Genomic DNA, 24,643 nt, shown 5'->3' with positions numbered 1-24,643 from the left:
TATGTTCTTGCCAGGATTCGAACCCAGGCGTACAGCGTCATAGGCGGACATGCTAACCTCTGCGCAACGGTGGTCTTCAGTAGCCAGAATGAAGCCCTTAAATTATAACAAATAATACAAGGTCAAATCTATTATTTTGGCAAGGACGCATCCTTCTACAGAGACAAAGAAGGAAATCTGGTAGCAGATTGTGTGCTTGAAGAAGGAAATAACATTTTTCCTAGCTGCTGATATACGGCGAGGGAGATACCTCAAAATCAATCTGGTGATGGTATAGAATGAATGCCGTTTAGCCAAAATTTGGTTTAAATTGCAGTAGCCCTGAAGAGCAACTACAAGGCAGTAGAGGCCGATGGGTTGCCTTGGAAACTAATTAAGACCGGAAGCGTCACGTTTAAGTATCGCAAATATCAGCTTGAGGAATTCATTCCTGTTGATTGAGTTGATACCTACTAACTCTTTGTCGGCTATATGTTAGAGTTGAATATCACCGATTTAACGTCTAAGGCCCATGAAAGGCGCATCTATTATTCAGTTTGCCTGAAATTTGGTATAGTGAGCTGTGTTCGGCCCTTCGACGTCCATGTAGTATACACCACTAATGTGGTACAGTAGTGATTGTGAAAAGACGAGGCTATTACTGAAAGGAAGTAAGAAGAGGCTCGCTATAGCTTTGGGTATCATAGGACTACTACGAGCTCAATTGCGCCTGCGCATTCGTCGCCCCGTCCAACCGAAAGGCTTCGGGTTAACCAAGTTTATTGACGGCAGTTTTCTGGCCTTCATTGCCAATTCGTCTGCTTTCTCATTCCCAGTTACTGCGCTATGGCCCGGAACCCACCCACACCGTCGTTAATCTCCTTCTTACATTCCTAGACCGTTCGTGATCTTATCGTCCTGATTGTTATTGCCCTTATGGGCTATTTACTGTACGTAAAGATGTTCACACTCGATGAACTAGCGTTAACACCATATAACCTCACGCATCCCGTGATCGCCCCGATCTCCGCCTGCAGGACCGTATTATGCTCAGGCAGTCTAAAACAGATATCTGTCCCTGAGTTATCCATGTAAATCCCCAGGCCCACTCTGCCCTCTAGCCTTGATTCATCTGTGTAACATGATCTTCCAGATGGCAATTCTAGGGTTCCGTTAATCCAAGACTGTGCCGGTAGCATCAGTGCCTCGCACTCCACCTCAAGTGTCGTTTCAGGCATCCGATCCTCTTCTAGGTTTCCTATCGTCGCCTCGATTATACCGCGATGGTATGAGCTGATCCTATCCTCAATCCATTCTCTCAACGCCTTAAGTCTCTTAGCCGCAGTGCCTGTCTCGCACTTAATCTGTATGTCTATGAGTCGGATATCTGGAATACTCTCCAGTGCCATAGTGGACTTGGTCCTCGTCACTACGCCTATATCACGGCAACATATTCTCTGAACCTGTTGTATTATCCTTACGTTGCAGGTTTTCTCCCTCGATTCTTCTATATTATGCACAACTTCGTGCAGGGCAGCATTCACCAACCTTCCCTTGACACAGGCATGATGTTTGTATTTAAGCAGTTCGCTGGATGTCCTACTCTTTATCGTGGTAGCCACAATGCGTTCCATGGTTTTGAGTAGAAAGGACGTAAGGCTTATAGGCCTGTTGGCCTTTGGGGTCGCATAACCTGCCTTGCCGGGCTTGGGTATAAATACCACCCTTGCCTCCTGCCAGGCTTTCGGAGTATAGAAAGAGTGTTCCATGGAGACCCTCCGATCCTGAACCTCATCGATTAGATTTTCGGAACATATTGTCACATCTAATACCTTCTCCATAAACCTATTAACAAAGGTAGCGGTGTTGCCAATAGTAATTGTTAGCATTCAAGAATCTGACAGGGCTTGGCCCCGCTTATTAGTGTTGGTTAAACCAGGGCTGCAGGGCAGGGAGGCCACCGTAGCGCAGAGGTTAGCATGTCGGCCTATGACGCTGAACGCCTTGGATCGTATCCTGGCGAGATCATCAGAAAAAATTTGCAGCGGTGGTTTTCCCCTCCTAGTGCTGGCAACATTTGTGAGGTAATATGCCACGTAGAACTTCTCTCCAAAGAGGTGTCACACTGCGGCACGCCGTTCGGACTCGGCTATAAAAAGGAGGCCCCTTATCATTGAGCTTAAGCTTGAATCGGACTGCACTCATTGTTATGTGAGAAGTTTGCCCCTTAGTGGAATGGTCAAAGCCAAAATTTTAATTTACATTCACCATCTATGAAAATCTTTTATAACCACTGTGCAACAGCATTGTGGTGCTGACATAGCTTAGCACCTTCAAACAACTCGAATATTTGTAGTACAATCGGAAAATAAGCTATACTCCTCTCCCCAATACAGTGCCTTCGTGAGGGGGTTATAGCGGTGGGGGGTTGTTGGTGCGCGGTATGCGGCCTTTATCACCGTTATTGTGGTCATATTTCAACTCTTGGCTCGAGAGTAGCTGCTCGCCAATCGATGGCAGTAACCCAAATATTTGCTGTTACTATTTCTTTGTTTTTTCGTTCATTCAGTTTTTTTTTGTTTCATCCACAAAATTGTTTTGCCTTTTTTCGTAGCATGGCATACAATTTGCTGGCGATCTTTTTTTTCTGTTTGAGTAATCGTCTATTTGTTTTAAATTTTTTTTTTTGTGTAGTTTTCTTAAAATCTCGTCATTTTTGTGTGTCGATTCAATTGATTTGGCCGACTGACTGACAGTATGAGTGAGTGGCTGACTGACTGACTGACTAATTGTTGGATTGTTACCGAACGACCTTTAAGTGAAGTTGATGTTGCAACACTACAGCATGGAACGAACGAGGTTGCTATTGTCAGAATTTTGGTAAATGCAGCTATTGTGAGAAAAGAGTAAAAAAAATGAAAAAAAACTGAATATTGAAGTTATGGCCCATGTAAATTCAAGTTAATGTAAAACAAGTAAAAAGGTGTTAAGTTGGGCAGGGCCGATATTTGGATACCCATTACCTCGGGTATATATGTAAACCACTTTTCGTCAAAATCCGGTGAAAAATTCATACCTTATGCCCCATAGCAGCTATATCGAAATATGTTTCGATTTTGACTAAGTTATTGTTCAATTGTGTGTAACAAAATATTAGTCTCTTTAGTAGCTATATCTAAAAATAAACCGATCTGAATCATATACGACCCGGATGTCGAAAAGCCTAACATAAGTCATTGTGTCAAATTTAAGTGAAATTGGATTATAAATGCGTCTTTTGTGGCCCCGAAATCTTAAATCGAGAGATCGGTCTATATGGCAGCTATATCCAAATCTGAACCGATCTGGGCCAAATTGAAGAAGCATGCCGAGGGGCTTAACCTAACTCACTGTCCCAAATTTCGGCGACATTGTATAATTATTGCGCCTTTTATGGCCCCACGACCTTAAATCGAGAGATCGGTCTATATGGCAGCCTTATCCAAATCTGGACCGATATGAACCAAATTAAAGAATGATGTCGACTGGCCTTACACAACTTACTGTCCCAAATTTCGGGAAAATCGGACAATAAATGCGCCTTTTATGGGCCCAAGACCTTAAATCGAGAGATCGTTCTATATGGCAGCTATATCCAAGTCTGAACCGATCGAGGCCAAATTGAAGAAGAATGTCGAACGGCCCAACACAAATCGCTGTTCCAAATTTCGGCGACATCGGACAATAAATGCACCTTTTATGGGCCCAAAACCTTAAATCGAGAGATCGGTCTATATGGCAGCTATATTCAAATCTGAACCGATCTAGGCCAAATTTAGGATAAATGTCGAAGGGACTAACACAACTCACTGTTCCAAATTTCGGTGACATCGGACAATAAATGCGGCTTTTTGTGGCCCCAAAATCTTAAATCGAGAGATCGGTTTATATGGCAGCTATATCCTAATCAGAACCGATCTGAGCCAAATTGAAAAAGGATGTCGAAGGGACCAACAAAACTCACTGTCCCAAATTTCGGCGTCATCGGACAATAAATCTTTTATAGGCACAAATCCTTAAATCGAGAGATCGGTCTATATAGCAGCTATATCCAAATCTGGACCGATTTTAGCCATATTGTAGAAGTATGTCGAGGCGCTTAACTTAACTCACTGTCCCAAATTTCGGTGACATCGGACAATAAATGCGCCTTTTATGGGCCGAAGACCTTAAATCGAGAGATCGGTCTATATGGCAGCTATATTCAAATCTGAACCGATCTCAACCATATTGCAGAAGTATGTCGGGGGGCTTAATTTAACTCACTGTCCCAAATGTTGGCGACATCGAACAATAAATGCGCCTTTTATGCCCCAAAACCTTGAATCGAGAGATCGGTCTATATGGCAGCTATATCCAAATCTTAACCGATCTGAGCCATATTGCAGAAGTATGTCGAGGGCCTTAATCTAACTCACTGTCCAAAATTTTGGCGATATCGGACAATAAATGCGCCTTTTATGGGCCCAAAACCGTGAATCGAGAGATCGGTCTATATGGCAGCTATATCCAAATCTGAACCGATCTGGGCCAAATTGAAGAAGGATATCGAAGGGACTAACGGAACTCACTGTTCCAAATTTCGGCGACATCGGACAATAAATGCACCTTTTATGGGCCCAAAACCTTAATCGGGAGATCGGTCTATATGGCAGCTATGTCCAAATCTGGGCCGATCTGGGCCAAATTGAAGAAGGATATCGAAGGGCCTAATACAACTCACTGTTCCAAATTTCGGCGACATCGGACAATAAATGCACCTTTTATGGGCCCAAAACCTTAATCGGGAGATCGGTCTGTATGGCATCTATATCCAAAATTTGGACCGATCTGAGCCAAATTTAAGAAGACTTTAAGACGAAGACCTTCAATCAAGGGATCGGTCTATATGGTATCCAAATCTGGACCGATTTGGTCCAAATTAAAGAAGAATGTCGAAGGGCCAAGCACAACTCACTGTTCCAAATTTCAGCAAAATCGGATAATAAATGTGGCTTTTATGGGCCTAAAACCCTAAATTGGCGGATCGGTCTATATGGGGCCTATATCAAGATATAGTCCGATATAGCCCATCTTCGAACTTAACCTGCTTATGAACAAAAAAGAATCTGTGCAAAGTTTCAGCTCAATACCTCTATTTTTAAAGACTTTAGTGTGACTTCCACGCCTGGGTTTGAATCCTGGCGAGACCATCAGAAAAAATTTTCAGCGGTGGCTTTCCCCTCCTAATGCTGGCAACATTTGTGAGGTAATATGCCATGTAAAACTTCTCTCCAAAGAGGTGTCGCGCTGCGGCACGCCGTTCGGACTCGGCTATAAAAAGGAGGCCCCTTATCATTGAGCTTAAACTTGAATCATCGATAGGTGAGAAGTTTGCCCTGTTCCTTAGTGGAATGTTCATGGTCAAAATTTGTATTTGTTTGTAGGGTCGGAAATAGATATTTCGATGTGTTGCAAACGGAGTGACAAAATGAATGTACCCCCATCCTTCGGTGGTGGGTATAACAAGTAAAAGCGTGCTAAGTTCGGCCGGGTCGAATCTTATACACTCTCCACCATGGATCCCATTTGTCGAGTTATCTGTGCCTTATCTCTTTTTAGGCAAACAAAGGATAATGGGTAAGAATTGCTGTGCTATTGAAGCTATATCAAGTTATGGTCCAATTCAGACCATAAATAAATTGAATGTTGAAGACCATAGTAGAAGTCATTGTGTAAAACTTCAGCCAATAGGGATTAGAATTGCGCCCTTAAGGAGCTCAAGAAGTAAAATCGGGAGATCGGTTTATATGGGAGCAGTATCAGGCTATATTGGTTATGGGAGTAATCATTGTACACAGTTTTAGCCAACAACAGTTTTAGCACCCTCTAGAGGCTGAGGTATAATCGGAAGTTCGGTTTATATGACAGCTATATCAGTTTATGAACCGATATAGACCGTACTTGGCATAGTTGCTGCAAGACAAAACAAAGCACTTTATGCCAAATTTCAGCCAAATTGGATGATAATTGCGTCCCATAGAGGTTCAAGAATTCATGGGTTTATATGGCGGCTATATCAGAACCGATGTGAACCATACTTAGCACAGTTGTTGAAAGTCATACCGAAACATTTCATGCTAAATTTCAACCAAATCGCATGAGAATTGCGCCCTCTAGTGGCTTAACAAGTCAAGATCCAAGATTGGTTTATATGGCAGCTATATCAAAACATGGAGTGCTGTGACCCATTTACAATCATTTCAAGCACATTTCAAGCTTTTCTCCTTCGAAAGTTTGCGTGGTTTCGACAGACAGACGGACCGACGGACATGGCTACAAATTATACAAACTTTGCCCATGAACATTCCACTAAGGAACAGGGGCACACTTCTCACATATCAATGAGTGCAGTCCGATTCAAGTTTTTAAGCTCAATGATAAGGGGCCTCCTTTTTATAGCCGAGTCCGAACGGCGTGCCGCAATGCGACACCTCTTAAGAGAGAAGTTTTACATGGCATAGTACCTCACATATGTTGCCAGCATTAGGAGGGGAAAACCACCGCTGAACATTTCTGATGGTCTCGCCAGGATTCGAACCCAGGCGTTCATCATCATAGCGGACATGCTAACCTCTACGCTACGGTGGCCTCCAACGGGCGGACATGGCTAGATAGACTTAAAATCTCCTAACGATCAGGAATATATCAATTTTATGGGTCTTAGACGAATATTTCTAGGTGTTACAAACGGCATGACGAAATTGGTATACCCCCATGCTATGGTGGTGGGTGTAAAAAACATACACAGGGTGTAATTTTCGTAATATTTGATCACAACAGTACTTTTCAAATATTTAACGGTTTAATTCGCTTGTAGGGATTAAGTAATCCAAGTAGCAGCAGACCTCGTCGTTCGTTTATCTTCTGGGTCTGTTAGTTGATATCTTCACTTCCACAAACAATGTTTTTTTTTTTTGTTGTACATACATATTTGAAGTTTCATCATTGTCATCATCACCATCACCACCATTGTTTTTCCACCGTCATGCTGTCTGACATTGTTGTGAGTTTAATTGCAGGGTACATAAAATTGTCGCTTGTTTACTGACATCGAACTCTGTGTGTACGAGTACTCATATTTTTTTTCACAATTGTAGGAAGCCAAGAAATAAAAAAAAACATGTTCAAAAGCCAATTGAAATAGATTTGGACATGTATTTGCAAAAATAAAAAAAAAAAACATTATTTTATACAAAAAAACGGGGCTTGCCTTGATTTTTTTATTATGACAGATTTTATGGTGCTCTTGAATATGAACCAACGTATGTGTTTTTCGTAATTCTGTAGGTTGGGTTAGAATCGGTATGGTTGAAAAGAGGTTGCGGATATTAATTCGCCCCATGGCACCATAGACATACACCTAAGCCAGGAATCGGCTTGTTGTGCGCTCTAAAAACTAAACTCGAAAAAGAAAATCTAAGTTAAGAATTCCGTGCTACTTACAAAATCCTTAATTGTTCTCCCCTAAGTTGGTTCTTGTCTGGCATTGTGTCCCCACCAAAGTGCCGGTATCTGTTACACGCGAAAGCCGGGCAATGACAAAGGAAATGCTTCAACGTCTCATCATCTTCCTCGCATGCCCTACACATACTATCAATACTTGTACTGACCTCCTTCTTGCTTCCTTTCAGTAATAGCCTCGTCTTCTCACGATCTGAATCCCCCCATAAGATTTTAGCCGTCCTACCGACCGTTTCGCTGTTCCACAATGTTGCATGCACATTCGCCCCCACTCCCTTAACTCGGACTGCGTCGACCAGAAAGCCTTCGGGTTAACCAAGTTTATTGACGGCAGTCTTCTGGCTTTCACCGCCAAATCGTCTACCTCTTCATTTCCCCTTACTCCGTTATGGCCCGGCACCCAAGCGATGCTGATTTTGCCATCCTCAGAGAAGGCGTTTATATCCCCCTTACACTGAAAGACTATTCGTGACCTTACTGTCCTGGTTGTTATTGCCCTTATGGCAATTTTACTGTTCGTAAAGATGTTCATACTCGACGTCCTCGCGTTAGCACCACACCACTTCTCGCATTCCGTGATCGCCCGGATCTTCGCCTGCAGGACCGTATTATGGTCAGGCAGTCTAAAACAGATCTCAGTCCCTGGGTTCTCATTGTAAACCCCCAGGCCTACTCTTTCTTCCGTGTAACATGATCTTCCAGATGGCAATACTAGGTTTCCGTCAATCCAAGACCGTACCGATGGCAGCAGTGCCTCGCACCCGACTTCAAGGTTCATCTCAGGTATCCGATCGGAAACCTCTTCCCTTCCTTCCAGGTTTCCTATCGTCGCCTCAATTATACCGCGTTGGTATGAGCTGCTCCCATCCTCAACCCATTCTCCCATCGCCATAAGTCTCATAGCCGCAGTGTCTGCCTCACACGTAATCTATATGTCAATGGGTCGGATATCTAGAATAGTATCCAGTGCCCTAGTGGTAGCGTGGTCCTCATCGCTCCGCCTATGTCAAGACAATATGTTCTCTGAACCTGTTGTATGGTCCTTATGTTGCACTTTTTCTCCATAGCAATCCACCAAACTACTGAGGCGTAAGTAAGTATTGGCCTAATCATGCTCCTGTAGACCCAGTGGACTATCCTCGGATTCAGGCCCCATTTCGAGCCTACGGCCCGTCTACATAGTGCTCAAAATCTGTGAGCCTTCTCAGTACGCTTCTGAATGTGACAATTCCTATTCAGTTTCCGAGATTTGACAAGGTCAGGTACTACCTATTACGAAAAACATTTAAAGCCTTTTTGGAGTAGGCTCAAAATGAACTCCAAAGTCTCAACGGCTGCGGTGGTGGCGTTAGATCTCAGCAATTTGTCCTCCCCTCCTATAGGTGTGGGTGCCTTGGCTACTGTATTCGAGAGTAATACTTCAAGCGCACAACTAGTCGTCAGATTAATTAATGAGGAGGAGACGGATAAACCAAAAGGAAGCACAGTTGGTCCCCAGCCTTTAAGTTAAGGTGGTATTTCTGACTCGGATTCAGACAGCGACAACGTCAATGTTATCGCAGCCGAATCGAGAGATGAGGACAGCGGACGGCAGAAGTGAGCGATGGCTTTGCTAAGCAGAGACAAATCGATCCGGGGCACGACGAAGGAGACAGAAGACTGTGTGGCGGCAGCGCAATCGGGCGAAAGTGCAGGATGCCTGAAGGGATAGAGCTGACATTTAAAGCACCTCTACGGAAGCTGGGAAGAGAATCAAATCTCCCAAAGAGATGCTAAAATGCTGAAGAAAAAGAAGAGCTCCCCGCATTCAGGAACTTTGGGAAGACCAAGCCAGCCCCCCACAATGGAGACACCAGACAGTGTCCTGTGTAGAGAGACAATGTAGGAACTGCAACGAAGGAATCGCGCATGGCCCCTGAGTCTCCGTTACAGAAGGGGATGGCCGCTGAGAAAGGTAAGGTGCCGCTCTCTTATGCCGGAGTGGCAAGGAAACACAACAGAGAAGAGATGACTTATGCAGTCATCGATATCGGCTGTGTATCCGGTAGAATTCCACCAGATCGTCGGTCCCAAGTGAGGCATTTGGTAAACGATGGGTTATCGAACATGTATTGAACTCTGAAGGGGGTATAGAGGGGATAGAGTATAGAGGGGATATCTTAACGTTGCGCTTTGCGTCAACGGAATGTGTTGATACCGTCAAAAAGCTGGTTAGAAGTATCCACACTCCCTGAGGCGTAAAGCTCGACCTGGTGAGAAAGTAGGATATCCCACAGCTAACAAAGTCGACGGTCTTCATCAAGGATGTGAGCGGCGAAATCCCGACGGAACCTATGATAGAAGTCTTACACAAACAAAACCAAGAGTTGGTCGTGGAAAAAGCTGAGGTTTTCCCAAAGCGAGGAGAAAGAGGAAGGAACTCTCCTTGTGGTGAGCATTGGTCAAGTCTCCGTGACAAGTTTGGACAAGACTAATGGAATGGCGTACTACGGAGCCATGGCCGTCTTTTTCAGGATTGGGAAGACAATTAAAGGTAAATATCCTCATATTGAGCCATCAGGCGGTGCAGAGGCGGGTCACTCAATAACGCCTAACGGAGAGGGGGCAGACGGGAAGAGTAGGATAAGCAAAGATCCTAATACTAAAACATCAGAAGGTGCAGGGGCGAGAGACCCAACATAGGCTAACTAACAGAGACCCGGCGGTGGAACCATCAACGACTTTATGGAGATTAGGAAGACTAAGATGGATGGATGAAGATGAAAGAGACCATAACTTTCTTCCAAGAAGCCCATTTACTCAAGACTAGGAAGACTAGTATAGACAAAGTTCCTAATATTGGAACATCAGGCAGTGCAGGGACGGTAGACTCAATACGATGAACAGGCACCCGATGATTGGATCATTACCGAATTTCTCAATATATGGAAGACTAGAAAATGTAAGGATCCTGATATTAAAACATCAGGCAGTGCAGTAACGGGAAACTCAATGCATCCTAAAGAACAAAAGCAGACGATGAGACCATCCCCCACTCGCAAGAAGCCCATCTAATGGAGGGCTAAGGATTTAGGTCATCCAGATAAACCTCCACCGGAGCAAGACAGCTACTCACGCTCTGATGGAAAAAATCAGCAAGGACAAGATTTAAATTGCCTTAATTTAGGACCCGTGGACGACCCGGAACAATGTTTCTTGACTGAACCATATCAACTGCCAATTTTTCTATGCTAACAGTGATACTCGGCCGAGGACCTGCGTTATTTGTCATAAAAATTTAAATTATGTATTTTCCCCAGAGTTGTCAACGTCGGATGCAGCAGTGATGAGACAGGAAGACAGTGGAGCATACCTGGCACTTTATCTGTTTTTCGCCTTTTCTTGAATACAAACGACCTCATAACACTTAATATTGGTAACACCGCTTCCTTTGTTAATGGGGTTAGGGAGGAGATTTTAGATGTGACAACATGTTCAGAAAATCTAATCGATGAGGTTCAGAATTGGATGGTCGTCATGAAGCATTCCTTCTCAGACCATCGCTACATTAGATTTAGAATCGCAAGACCACCGCTAAATCTGATAAGCTTCCGTAACAAGTAAAAAGGCGTTAAGTTCGGCCGGGCCGAACTTTGGATACCCACCACATCGGGTTTATATGTAAACCACTTTTCATCAAAATTCGGTGAAACTTTCATACCTTATGCCCCATTTCAGTTATTGGACCGATTTGGACCAAATACTAATAAGTACAGTAGCTATATCTAAAAATAAATCGATCTGAACCATATTCGACACGGAAGTCGAAAGCCTATCATAAGTCACTGTGTCCAATTTCAGTGAAATCGGGCAATAAATGCCTCTTTTATGGGCCCAAAACCTTAAATTGAGAGATCGGTCTATATGGCAGCTATATCCAAATCTGAACCGATCTGAGCCAAATTAACGAAGGATGTCGAAGGGCCTAACACAACTCACTGTCTAAAATTTCAGCAAAATCGGATAATAAATGTGGCTTTTATGGGCCAAAGACCCTAAATCGGCGGATCGGTCTATATGGGGGCTATATCAAGATATAGTCCGATATAGCCCATCTTCGAACTTAACCTGCTTATGGACAAAAAAAGAATCTGTGCAAAGTTTCAGCTCAATATCTCTATTTTTAAAGACTGTAGCGTGATTTCAACAGACAGACGGACAGACGGACGGACATGTCTAGATCGTCTTAGATTTTTACGCTGATCAAGAATATATATACTTTATAGGGTCGGAAATGGATATTTCGATGTGTTGCAAACGGAATGACAAAATGAATATACCCCCATCCTTCGGTGGTGGGTATAATAAGTTAAAAACCAACTGGGCAAAATTCGGAAGACTACTCAGAAGAAGACTTGGGCAAGATAATTTAGATTGTCCAAGCATTGAAGACATTGACGACAATGTCTACAGGATTACGACTGCACTAGAGGAGTCTTTTGAAGATAGTTGTCCTCTTCGAGAAAGGAAATCAGCCCAAGAAAAACCATATATAATCGGGGAGATTCGCAACAGTCCGCAGACTTTTGAACAGAGCACTTCATAAAAAAGAAGAAGTATATTGTCATGTGTATTACACACGGCTCAAGGAGTACAATAGAATTACCAGAGTGGCAAAACGTGCTTTCTGGAAGCTATTCTGCCACCAGGTCGATAGCGTTAATGAGGCCGCCATGATGAATAAGTTTCTCTCAAAAACCCATGTCCAAACTGAAACGTTAGTAATCGACATGGTAGTGAGAGCAGAAACAACGGAGGACATATTGAGGCTTTTGATGAAAAAGCATTTTCCACAGAATTCGACGGGACTAACGGAGAGTCCGGAATCATGGAATAATGAAATTGGTCGAAGGATTATCATAACGAAATTTATGGTCAAGGAAGCCGTGAAGTGCTTCAAAGCATCTAAGTCGCCCGGACCTGATGGAATATTTCCGGCGTTACTAAAAAAGGAGACCGACTATCTGGCGCTTCATCTGGCCACTATTTCCACAGCGTGCCTAGGACTTGCATATACTCCGAAAGCCTGGGAGGAGTTAAGGTTGGTGTTTATACCCAAGTACGGCGACACCAAAGACTTATAAGCCTTACGTCCTTTCTACTCAAAACCATGGGACGCATTGTGGACACCATGATAATGAGTATGGTGCGAACTGCTTAAATACAAACAACATGTCTTTGTCAAGGAAAGGTTGGTGGAGACTGCCCTGCACGAGGTTGTGCATAGAATAGAAGAATCCTTTGATGCCTAGACGTTCGCGCTGGCGGTATGCATTGACAGAGGATTTTTAACAATGTTCGGAGCGACATACTGAACCAATCTTTATACCAGTATATGTAAGAGCGAGCGGGTCCTTAGAGACTGAATAAACCATTTGCTAAGGATAAGGTGGATAAAATGCGGGTCCAATGACGTAATTATGAGAGAGAAACTGGCACAGGGCACGCTCCAGGGGGCAATCAATCGGTTGATCATCATAAGTAATCTACATAGGATCCTGACTGATGAGCGTTTTGAACTCGTTTGCTACGCAGACCATGTTTTAACACTTCGAAGGGTTAAAAGTGCAAATCACATTTGCGGTAGAGCCATAAGGGTCTTGAGATAGCTTACGACTGGCCTAGACCTGGGGATGTGAGCATTGCAAATGAAAATATGGCCATCAACATTCCATTAAGGAATGGGTGATCAACATAAACCGTCTACCTAGGATCCTGAAGATGAGGGTTTTGAACCCGTCAGCTACGCAGACGATGTTATAATACTTCTAAGGGGTAGCAGTCCAAATCATCTTTGCAGAAGAGCTGTAAGGCTCCTGAGGTGGCACACGGCTGGTCAAGACCTAAGGGTGTGAACATGGAAAATGCAAATTTGACTTGAACATTGCATTAAGAAACAGAGAATACCGATATTGGGTTTAAGCGAGGTAAATAGATGGTAACCCATTATAGACTCCATGTTTTTGCAACAAAACGATTTCAACATCCGCCAAGGTCAAATATTTGGGGAATAATCGTGGATAGCAAACTGAACTGGAACTGTCACATCCAGAGGTTCACAGATGTTGGGTAGATGGACCGTAAACTTGAAATTCGGTATCAATCCGAAGGAAGTTCACTGGTTCAACAAACGCGTAATTAGACCGATAGTGTCTTAAGCATATGTGCAGGGTTTTTCAGTAGGAGCGCCAAAAAATTTTTTTTTTTGTTTGAAATACAACAAAAACGGTTGTGGATATCAATGAAATTCTTTATTTTTAAGAAAATTGGTTCGATGCTATTATGTATGGAAGTCGATTTATTTTGCATAGCCACCACGAGCACGCTTGCAGAAGTCCAGACACTGAACCCAATTTTCGACAGTTTCCAAGCATAAATTGACGGATACTGCTGCAATTTCGCGGTCCATATTCGTGTGAAGTTCACCAATCGGCGCTGGCTTGTTGACATAGATAACACGTTCTCCAAGCTTGGTTTCCAATAAATGTCCTCCAAGTCCATATTATGCAATTGGGGTCATAAATATTCTGTTATCATTGAATGGTAGCGATTCCCACAGTAACTTGTCGTTTTGATTATCAGGGAAGTACGGCCCATTGACGCCGCCGGCCTATAAACCGCACCAAACCGTAATTTTTTCGGGATGCAATGATGACTCATGGAGTACGTGACCAATAACTCATATTTTGCTCATTGACCAATCCACTCGTAGCGCAGAGGTTAGCATGTCCGCCTATGACGGTGAACGCCTGGGTTCGAATCCTGGCGAGACCATCAGAAAAAACTTTTCAGTGGTGGGTTTCCCCTCCTAATGCTGGCAACATTTGTGAGGTACTATGCCATGTAAAACTTCTCTCCAAAGAGGTGTCGCACTGCGGCACGCCGTTCGGACTCGGCTATAAAAAAGAGGCCCCTTATCATTGAGCTTAAACTTGAATTGGACTGCACTCATTGATATGTGAGAAGTTTGCCCCTGTTCCTTAGTGGAATGGGCAAAATTTGCAATTTGCATTACAAAGCCATTCAGCCATAAATGAGACTTTGACGTAGCGCTCTTAACGTTGGGGCCCTCACTCCGAATTTCGGTAGTAAAATTTAATACGTTCGACATGTTGTTTCCATCATAAAATGGCAAACCTTACTGAAGAGAAAAGTCTAAAGAGCGCCAAAAATATGTCGTCGTTTGCTATCCCTATCGGTCTTCTTTTGTAGCGTCCCTTCTGAAAACCCCTTTATTTGGTTGTCTGCGATGGGGATGTAGTAAAGACTTGGCAAATGGTTCAGGAAACGTATTGTCTCGTCATAGGTGGGACAATGAGATCTACTATGGCACTGAGGACAGTTCTACATTGATGTTCAACCCAAAGCCATGCAGATTATATGCGAGGCAGCCATTATGGCTATAAGCCTTAAGGCGATGGGTCATTGTATAGATAATAGGAGCTGGTCGTACTACTGCGAGATAATTGAGGCGATGATGGAAGACTTGGTTGGTTTGTCAGAGGTTGCTGATAGGATAACTGAGACGACACTTGAGGTCGATTGTAAGACACTTGAGGGTGATATGTTACACGGATGGGTCATAGATGGAGGACAGAGTGGGCCTGGTGGTCTAAATTTAGAACTCAGCGACTGAGATTATTTTCCAACAGCCTGACCATTATAAAGGCGGAAATTTGGGTTATCACATAATGGTGAGGTGGAACGGTAATAACGCGAGAATATCTAGGTGGACAGTAAGTTGGCCATTAAGATTAAAACAGCACTGAGGGTAAGGTCACAAACAGTCTTAGAGTATAAGAAGTGGATTAACGCATTTACTGAGGATAATACAATCCGTAACGTTTGGCTGCCAGGCCATAGCGGAGTAAAGAAAATCGGTACTTCCGATAATGGCCTTGATGCACAAACTGGCCATCCTTTTGATCCTAATGAGTACGGAATGATAGGTGGATTTAAGGAGTATTATTCACCCGACCACAACATTCTATGGAATTGTAGGTCTGGCAAACGCCCCTCCCAGCAGTTATTCAGCTGTTTAGAGCTTTCAGTAGAGGTTATTTCCCTTCTGTGTAAGGATAATGATGTCATCGTGGAAAGAAGGTTACCAGGTTACCAAGCAAAAGCAAATTTGTCCATGATCATCCTCTTAAGGAGTGATGTTCGATTCAAGTTTAAGCTCAACGATGAGAGACCTCCTTTTTATAACCGAGCCCGAAAGGCCTGCAGCAGTGTGACACCTCTTTTGGGCGAAGTTTTTATATGGCTTCTATGCATGACATGGTGACTCACAAATGGGGCCAGCATTAGGAGGGAAAAACCACTGCCGAGCTGATTTTTCTGGTATTCTCGCCAGCTACTGAAACTAATGACTTAATGCGAAAGGGAAAAGAGTAGATCGAATTCAGTTTATTTAGTCATTCTATATATTTTGTCAATGTAATAAACTCCTATCTTTCTTATAATTCGTTTTGTTGACAAATTGTCACCAATTACAAATTGCAGTTGATGTCAGCTGTCACATTAAATATGCATTCCATTTCAGACAACGAAGTATCCAAATTGGGCTAAGACCTCACCACAAAAAACACCATCACGAATGAGAGTGCCAAAGAAAATGCTGTACAAATTACGAATTGGCAAGGAAGGCAGGCTGGCTGGCTGGCTGGTTGCGATAGCCCGTTATCGATTGCCTTTAAGAAATTAATTGGTTGGCTTTCCATGATGATTTGTGATCAGCACATCAGTTTATTGGAGGCTCGTTTGCCTTGCTTGTTGACGCTGAAAATGGCAAAACTGACATAATGTAGCTGCCATAATAACGCCACCAATCAAATTTTCGTCCGTCCGTCTATCGGGTTGTCTGTCCCAATGTGCCATCAGCACGTTTTGGCAGAAGTAAAAGTCGATTTAGTTTCCTCATCGCATTGCATCGCATTTGATTTTTCCTTCTTGGTCTGGCTGATTAGTTGAACTGCGTCTCTCTCTCTGCGTCTCTCGCCCTCTCTGTGTTTCTTCCTTTCGCCAATAATTTTCTATGAATAATGAAGAAAACAAAAGCCTAAACAAAGATATAAAAGTGGCAACAAGCTCCTCACAGTGCATTATTATGCAATCTGCTATTTTAGCTAAACAATGGCGCTGCAGGCGCGTCAAACGTAGCCAAGCTTAGCTCTTCCAAAGTCGATGATGGCTGCTTTGAAAAACACTGCATATCACTAAAGTTGCAATGGTGGGTTAGTTGGGGACTAAGAGGGCCAGACGGCTAACGAGCTGCACCAATGCTGCAACAACATTATGTGGCAGTGTCAGCTAACAACAACAATAGCTACCAAAATATGGCATCACAGCGAAAAGATTGTAGTCAAACTACTCTCGGGTGCACAATAAGTAATGCAACCATGTTGAAAGTGTACCATGGACAGACATACAAACGGACGGACACTTTTTTGTCCGACGGACAGGTAGACAAATGATAGTCTTGTTGCTCTAAGCCACAGCTCCTCATATTCTTAACCCCTTGCTGACGGTGTTGGGGGGCGACACACAGACCCACAGACATGACGATGGACCGAAGGACAGACTGGTGGTATACTGCTTACTAATTCAATTGATGCCACAGCTTTTCATGTTCTTGCTCCCTCTTTGTAGTTGGGGATTCCACACTCCTTCTCATTTCGATATGAAAAGATTGCATTTTGGTTGGCCGAGATATTGCTTAATTCTAAGCACCATCATCTTCGTCATCACCATCATCATTGGTTTCATTGCATGTTTAGATTTTTGTCGATGGATCATTTTTCAAAATTCATCATAATGTAAAATTGGAGTCATCAAGTCAATGATTCGGAAGAGATGCAAAGCATTTTTTAAATACTACTAAATTTCTCATGAACATTCCATTAACATGGCATTTTTTAAATGGCTTAAGATTTTTTTTTATAGGCGTTTGTTAGATGGGTTCTGTTTGCAACACATCGAAATATTTATGGGTTGCCCAAAAAGTAATTGCGGATTTTTTAAAAGAAAGTAAATACATTTTTAATAAAACTTAGAATGAACTTTAATCAAATATATTTTTTTTAACACTTTTTTTCTAAAGCAAGCTAAAAGTAACAGGTGATAACTGAGAGAATAAAGAATCCAATTACAGAGTCACAAGCTGTGAAAAAATTTGTCAACGCCGACTATATGAAAAATCCGCAATTACTTTTTGGGCAACCCAATATTTACGACTCTACAAAGTACACATATTCTTGATCGTCGAAAGAATCAAAGACGATCTAACCGTGGCCGTGACGATCTAACCGTGTCCGTCCCGTCCGCCTGTCTCTTGCACACTTTGCACAGATACTTTCGAGGAAGGGCTTTATCCGACTTTATCTTCATATAGCCCCCATTCTGTATAGACTCAAAAACGGCTGTAGCGATTTTCATGAAATTTTCGCAAATGGTAGAGTTTGACCCCCCATTGAAAAAGGGTACTTCATTTTTTGATATCCGAAGGGGGGCGGACCCTCCCCCTAACCACAATTTTCAAAAACGCAAAATTTTGGAGATGGGTTCACCGATTTAATTGAAATTTTCTTTGTGGTACCCCACCAACACGAAATTGTTATAAAAATTTGGTGTTAAAGGGGGGGGCGCCCCTTCCCAAAACCCTCCCGTTTGGACATGTTAACCGACTGGCACAATATGGGTATCTAATGAAAGGTATTTAAGAGTAGAATTCCAATTTGGCATAAAAATGGCACCCTAAGTGTCGGGCGGGGGCTCTACCACCCCCAAAAACACCACCAAACGGGACACTTTTACCGCTTTGGTAAATATGGGTATCAAATGAAAGGTATTTAAGAGTAGTGTACGATCTTGGCATAAAAATGTCGCATTAAGTGACGGGGGAGTATCCCTACCCCAAAAACACCACCCAACAGGACTCTTTGAGCGAAATGGGCAACAAATGAAAGGTATTTAAAAGTACAGTACAAATTTGACATTAGGGGCCTCCCCAACCTCGAAAACCACCCCAGCAGGGCATCTGAACCGTTTGGAACAATATGGATATCAAATGGAAGGTATTTTAAAGTATAGTAAAATGCTGATGTAAAAATTTATTCCTTGATGTCTGGGGCGCCCCCACTCCCAAAAACACCTCAACAGGACATATTTACCGTTTGGGTATCAAATGAAAGGTGTTTGGAAGTTGAGTACACATCTATTATAAGAACTTGGTCCAAAGTGTCTACTGGGCCTCTCCAACCCCAAAACGGTCATGAATGTCCAACCTCGCAAAATGGGTATAAAATGAAAGTTCTTTGAGAGTTTACTACGAATCTGATAAACACATTTGGGACAGAGTCTGGGACCGATCCAAATTGTCTTTTGGGTCTTAGCGTCGGGGGACCGACCCTCTCCTACTAATAACAAGTAAAAGCGTGCTAAGTTCGACCGGGCCGAATCTTGGGAACCACCACCATGGATTTTGCTAAAATATGGGAGCTATATCTGATTATAGACCGATTTGGACCGTACTAAGCACAGTTGTTGAAAGTCATAACAAAACACTACGTGCTCAATTTTTGCCAAATCATATAAAATTTTCGTCTTCCAGGAGCTCAAGAAGTCAAAATGGGAGATCGGTTTACGTGGGAACTATATTCAAATCTGACCGATATGGCCCAATTGCAATCTTCAACGACCTACTTCAATATAAAGTATCTGTGCAAAATTTCAAGCGACTACCTGTACGCGTTCCACCGCTATCGTGATTTCGACAGACGGGCAGATATGGCTACAAACGGAATGACTAGATCAGTTTACCCCCATCCTATGGTGGTGGCTATAAAAACAACACCAATCCGTCATGTAGGACGAGCAAGAAAATATTGTATTCAAATAAAAGGACGTGTCAGAGGGCAATCGCCCTCCCCTATCCTACCCAAAAAAAGGATTTAAAAATAATAAATGAAGGCCAATAAAGATAGAATAGGACAGCAAAAACAGGTCTTTAGTAGGAGAATAAACTTTTAACCCTCAAATTGGTAAAGATACAGGACGACCTGCGAATCTATAAAAAAGTGGTATCCCAAGTGGAAGCTTTGAAATATGATTTTTAATGTAGATAGCCAATACAAAAAACTTAATTAGTGTGGATCTGAAAGAGACCCTTACATAGCCCTGAATATCTTGAACGCCACCATAAAAATGCTTGACATTATGGGGGTCAAACAAAATCGTGCTCTAGCACCATGCTGATATCATTTCAAGGTCCAACCTTTAAACTTCCTTCAAGCCTGCTATGTTTCCTACTATGACAATAAGGGGCTTAAATGATAGGTTTTTGACAGCAGAAAACGAATTTGATATCCAATATTGAGGCCTAGTGTTTGGGGGTAGTGTCACCCCATAAACTCCCCCGTGGGTGGCAATCCCTCCCTACATAGCCCTTAAACTGGGCATATTTGTGAATTAGGGCAAAAAGGGGTTCAAATCTGATATCTGATTTACGACCAAGTGTTTCAGGGACGACTCATCTCATATGGTAGCTATATCTTAATGTAAACCGATTTTTATGAAATTTTGCACACATATGAAGACGTCAAATAAAGCATCTCATTCAAAATTTTGTAAAGATCGGACTAACATTGTGGCTTCTACAGCCTTCAAAATCTAAATCGGATGAAAGATATATATGGGAGCTATATCTAAATCTGAACCGATTTTTATGAAATTTTCCAGATATGTTAAGATCAGTAACAAAACAGTCCGTGCCAAATTTTGTGCGGATCGATTGAAAATTGTAGCTACTACGGCCATTTAAGTGCAAATCGGGTGATACATATATATGGGAGCTATATCTAAATCTGGAGCGATTTTTATGAAATTTTGCACACATATGGAGACGTCAAATAAAACACACAGTGCCAAATTTTGTAAAGATCGGACTAAAACTGTGGCTTCTACTGCCATAAAAGTCCATGTCGGATGAAAGATATATATGGGAGCTATATCTAAATCATAACCGATTTTTATGAAATTTTGCTCACATATGTAGACCTTAAATAAAATACCCAAGGCCAAATTTTGTGAAGATCGGACGAAAACTGTGACTTCTACAGCCTTAAAAAGCCATATCGGATGAAAGATATATATGGGAGCTATATCGAAATCTGAACCCATTTTTTTCAAAATCAATCACGTTTGTCCATGGGCCAAAAAAGTGACATGTGCAAAATTTCGTGACAATCGGAAAACAAATACGACCTGCACTTTGATTACAAGAATACATGGACTCACAGACGGACATGGCTAAATCGAATCAGAAAGTGATTATGAGTCGATCGGTATACTTATCAATGGGTCTAGCTCTGCTCGCTCTTAGCGTTGCAAACAAATGCACAGTGGTGGTGCAGGATATAAAAACGTCAGATCTCGGAGATGGGTGGGGCGATTTACTCGAACTTACTTGTTTATAATAACTCGGAAACGGTATACATAAGGTGGAATGTCTAGGGCGGTCACGCCAGCTTCAAAGCCCGCCAGATTTTGCCCACGAACATTACACTAAGTAACAGGGGCAAACTTCTCAATAAGGGGCCTCCTTTTTATAGCCGAGTCCGAACGGCGTGCCGCAGAGCGACACCTCTTTGAAGAGAAGTTTAACATAGTACCTCACAAATGTTGCCAGCATTAGTGGGGGGGAAAACCACCGCTGAAAATTTTTTCTGATTATCTCGCCAGGATTCGAACCCAGGCGTTCAGCTTCATAGGCGGACATGCTAACCTCTGCGCTACGGTGGCCTCCAAATGGCTAAATGAAAATATAGACCACTAATAATAATATTAGGCTCAAATGAAAGGTATTTGAAACTAGAGCACGAATCTGTTACAGGGGGTCCACCTCGCCTCCAAAAACGCCACCATACCGGTTATTTTCAATGACCATAACAATATAAGGCTCAAATGAAAGAAATTTGGGAGTTGAGCACCAATATGATATTCACATTGGGGCGAAATATCTGAATTGCCACCATCACCCCCAAACAGGACGTTCTTTTCCTGACCGTGTCAATATAGGGCTCAGACTAAATAAGAGAGTGAAATAAGGCGCAGCGGAGCGGGCCCTATTCAGCTGGTATTTTAAAAAATCCAGAAAATATTAAATTTTGTAAATATTGGTAAAAGTTTATTATACCCTCCACCATAGGATGGGGGGTATACTAATTTCGTCATTCTGTTTATAACTACTCGAAATATTAGTCTGAGACCCCATAAAGTATATATATTCTTGATCGTCGCGACATTTTATATCGATCTAGCCATGTTCGTCCGCCTGTCCGTCCGTTCGTCTGTCCGTCCGACTGTCTGTCGAAAGCACGCTAACTTCCGAAGGAGTAAAGCTAGCCGCTTGAAATTTTGCACAAATACTTCTTGTTAGTGTAGGTCGGTTGGTATTGTAAATGGGCCATATCGGTCCATGTTTTGATATAAACCGATCTTGGGCCTTGATTTCTTGAGCCTCTAGAGGGCGCAATTCTTATCCGATTGGAATGAAATTTTGCACGACGTGTTTTTTTATGATATCCAATAACTGTCTAAGTATGGTTCAAATCGGTACATAACCTGTTATAGCTGCCATATAAACCGATCTTGGGTCTTGACTTCTTGAGTCTTTAGAGGGCGCAATTCTTATCCGATTGGAAGGAAATTTTGCACGAAGTGTTTTGTTATGATATCCAACAACAGTGTCAAGTATGGTTCAAATCGGTACATAACCTGATATAGCTGTCATATAAAGCGATCTTGGGTCTTGACTTCTTGAGCCTCTAGAGGGCGCAATTCTTATCCGATTGGAAGGAAATTTTGCACGAAGTGTTTTGTTATGATATCCAACAACAGTGTCAAGTATGGTTCAATTCGGTACATAACCTGATATAGCTGTCATATAAACAGTTCTTGGGTCTTGACTTCTTGAGTCTTTAGAGGGCGCAATTCTTATCCGATTGGAATGAAATTTTGCACGAAGTGTTTTGTTATGATTTCCAACAACTGTTCCAAGTATGGTTCAAATCGGTCCTTAACCTGATATAGCTGTCATATAAACCGATTTTGGGCCTTGATTTCTTGAGCCTCTAGAGGGCGCAATTCTTATCCGATTGGAATGAAATTTTGCACGAAGTGTTTTGTTATGATATTCAACAACTGTGCCAAGTATGGTTCGAATCGGTCCATAACCTGATATAGCTGCCATATAAACCGATCTTGGGTCTGGACTTCTTGAGCCTCTAGAGTGCGCAATTCTTATCCGATTGGAATTAAATTTTTCACGAAGTATTTTATTATGATATCCAACAACTGTGCCAAGTATGGTTCAAATCGGTACATAACCTGATATAGCTGCCATATAAACCGATCTTGGGTCTTGACTTCTTGAGCCTCCAGAGGGCGCAATTCTTATCCGATTGGAATGAATTTTTGCACGAAGTATTTTGTTATGATATCCAACAACAGTGCCAAGTATGGCTCAAATCGGTTCATAACCTGATATAGCAGTCATATAAACAGATCTGGGGACTTGACTTCTTGAGTTTCTAGAGGGCGCAATTTCTATCCTATTTGTTTGAAATTTTGCATGACGTATTTTATTCTCATTTTCAACAACTCTCTCTCTCTCTCTTTCACTCTATTTTACTTCTTGAGCCCCCAAAGGGCGCACATCTTATTCGAATCAGCTGACATTTTACACAGGTCTCCAACATATAATTTAATTGTAGTCCAAACCGGACAATATCTTGATATCGCTCTAATAGCAGAGCAAATCTTTTCTTTTATCATTTTTTTGCCTAAGAAGAGATGCCGGGAAAAGAACTCGACAAATGCGATCCATGGTGGAGGGTATATAAGTTTCGGCCCGGCCGAACTTAGCACGCTTTTACTTGTTAAAATCCATACCACTGTTCCACAGCAATTGTAGTTAACCCATGCAAAGACTTTGTCCTTATCCACAATCGGGCATTTAGAGAAAATTGTCTGCCAAAGCTAAAGTTAGAAACCTTTGGCTAATGGATTTTGATTTAGACTAAGTGTGCACTTTTCGTGCTTGATGAGATGATAATATCTCATGTGGCTCGTGTCGTATCGTTCTTACCTTAACTTAGTTTTTAATACAATGAATAGAGTTGTACGCTTGATCAGTTATTCTCTATCTGTTATTCCACACGATCATACGATCAGTAGTTACTCCAAAAAAAAAAACCTCAACCACATACGGTGCAGATATGAAGGCACTACTGGCCATATATATCTGCATTGACATTCTTAAGGTATCGCCTGTTTTGGCAAAATCCTCATTCACTTTTACAAATCTAAAATGTGAAGACCACGACAAAAATTTCTCAAGTTTCGAAATTTGTAAATTGTCAGTGGTGGGAAGAGGCATGGTGGCACTTAATATCAAAGTGGGCCTCTATAAGACGCCTGTCACTAATTCAACGGTATGTTGTTAATATTTGTAAACCATTTCCTATTCAAAACCCTTTTATTATTGCTATAGGCAAATATTGCTTTGTACAAACGCGCCAATGGATATCGACCATTTTTGTACAATAAAACCCATGATATTTGTGCTTTCTTTGCCAATCGCAAGCGTTTTCCCTTTTTCTATGTGATGATGGGTATATTTCTGGAAAGATCCAATTTGAACCACACATGCCCTTATAATGTGAGTAACAACACGGTAGAGGTTAGCTTCACTGCCTGTCAAATAAATCTTGGTCTTTCAGGATGCGATCATGGTCAAGAATCTTGTCTTGAACGAAGATATGTTTCACCTGATTCCCATTCCCGAGGGTGATTACAGGATAAACGCAAACATTTATGCCTACAATGATTTAAAGGCCAGTCTTCAAGTTTTTATATCAAGAAAGGATGTTTTTAGCAAGCACATATGATGTTATAGTGTTAAAAATGATTTCTCAAAATTAACTGTTGTGTGTTGAAAAAAAGGGTAAAATTTCGTCTAAATTTGATTCATATTGTGTGTGCATTTGATTTACTTTTAAAATTGTGTTTAAGCTAAAAAAAA

General features: G+C 42.1%; 2 protein-coding genes across 2 annotated transcripts in view; both read left to right on the top strand.

Moving 5' to 3' along the window:
* Positions 1–24,643, top strand: part of LOC131997027 (uncharacterized) — a 341,371-nt gene that overhangs the window by 117,074 nt on the left and 199,654 nt on the right. The window lies entirely within an intron of this gene.
* Positions 23,997–24,509, top strand: LOC106085657 (uncharacterized). The gene is made up of 3 exons (XM_013249984.2): positions 23,997–24,053; positions 24,113–24,280; positions 24,342–24,509. The coding sequence occupies exons 1-3, from the start codon at positions 23,997–23,999 to the stop codon at positions 24,507–24,509; spliced, it is 393 nt and encodes a 130-aa protein (XP_013105438.2).

Source organism: Stomoxys calcitrans, chromosome 4 (genome assembly GCF_963082655.1).
Source record: "Stomoxys calcitrans chromosome 4, idStoCalc2.1, whole genome shotgun sequence".
NCBI lineage: Eukaryota > Metazoa > Arthropoda > Insecta > Diptera > Muscidae > Stomoxys > Stomoxys calcitrans.
Note: the sequence above shows the minus strand (reverse complement) of the source record. Positions and strands in the feature narration are given on the sequence as shown.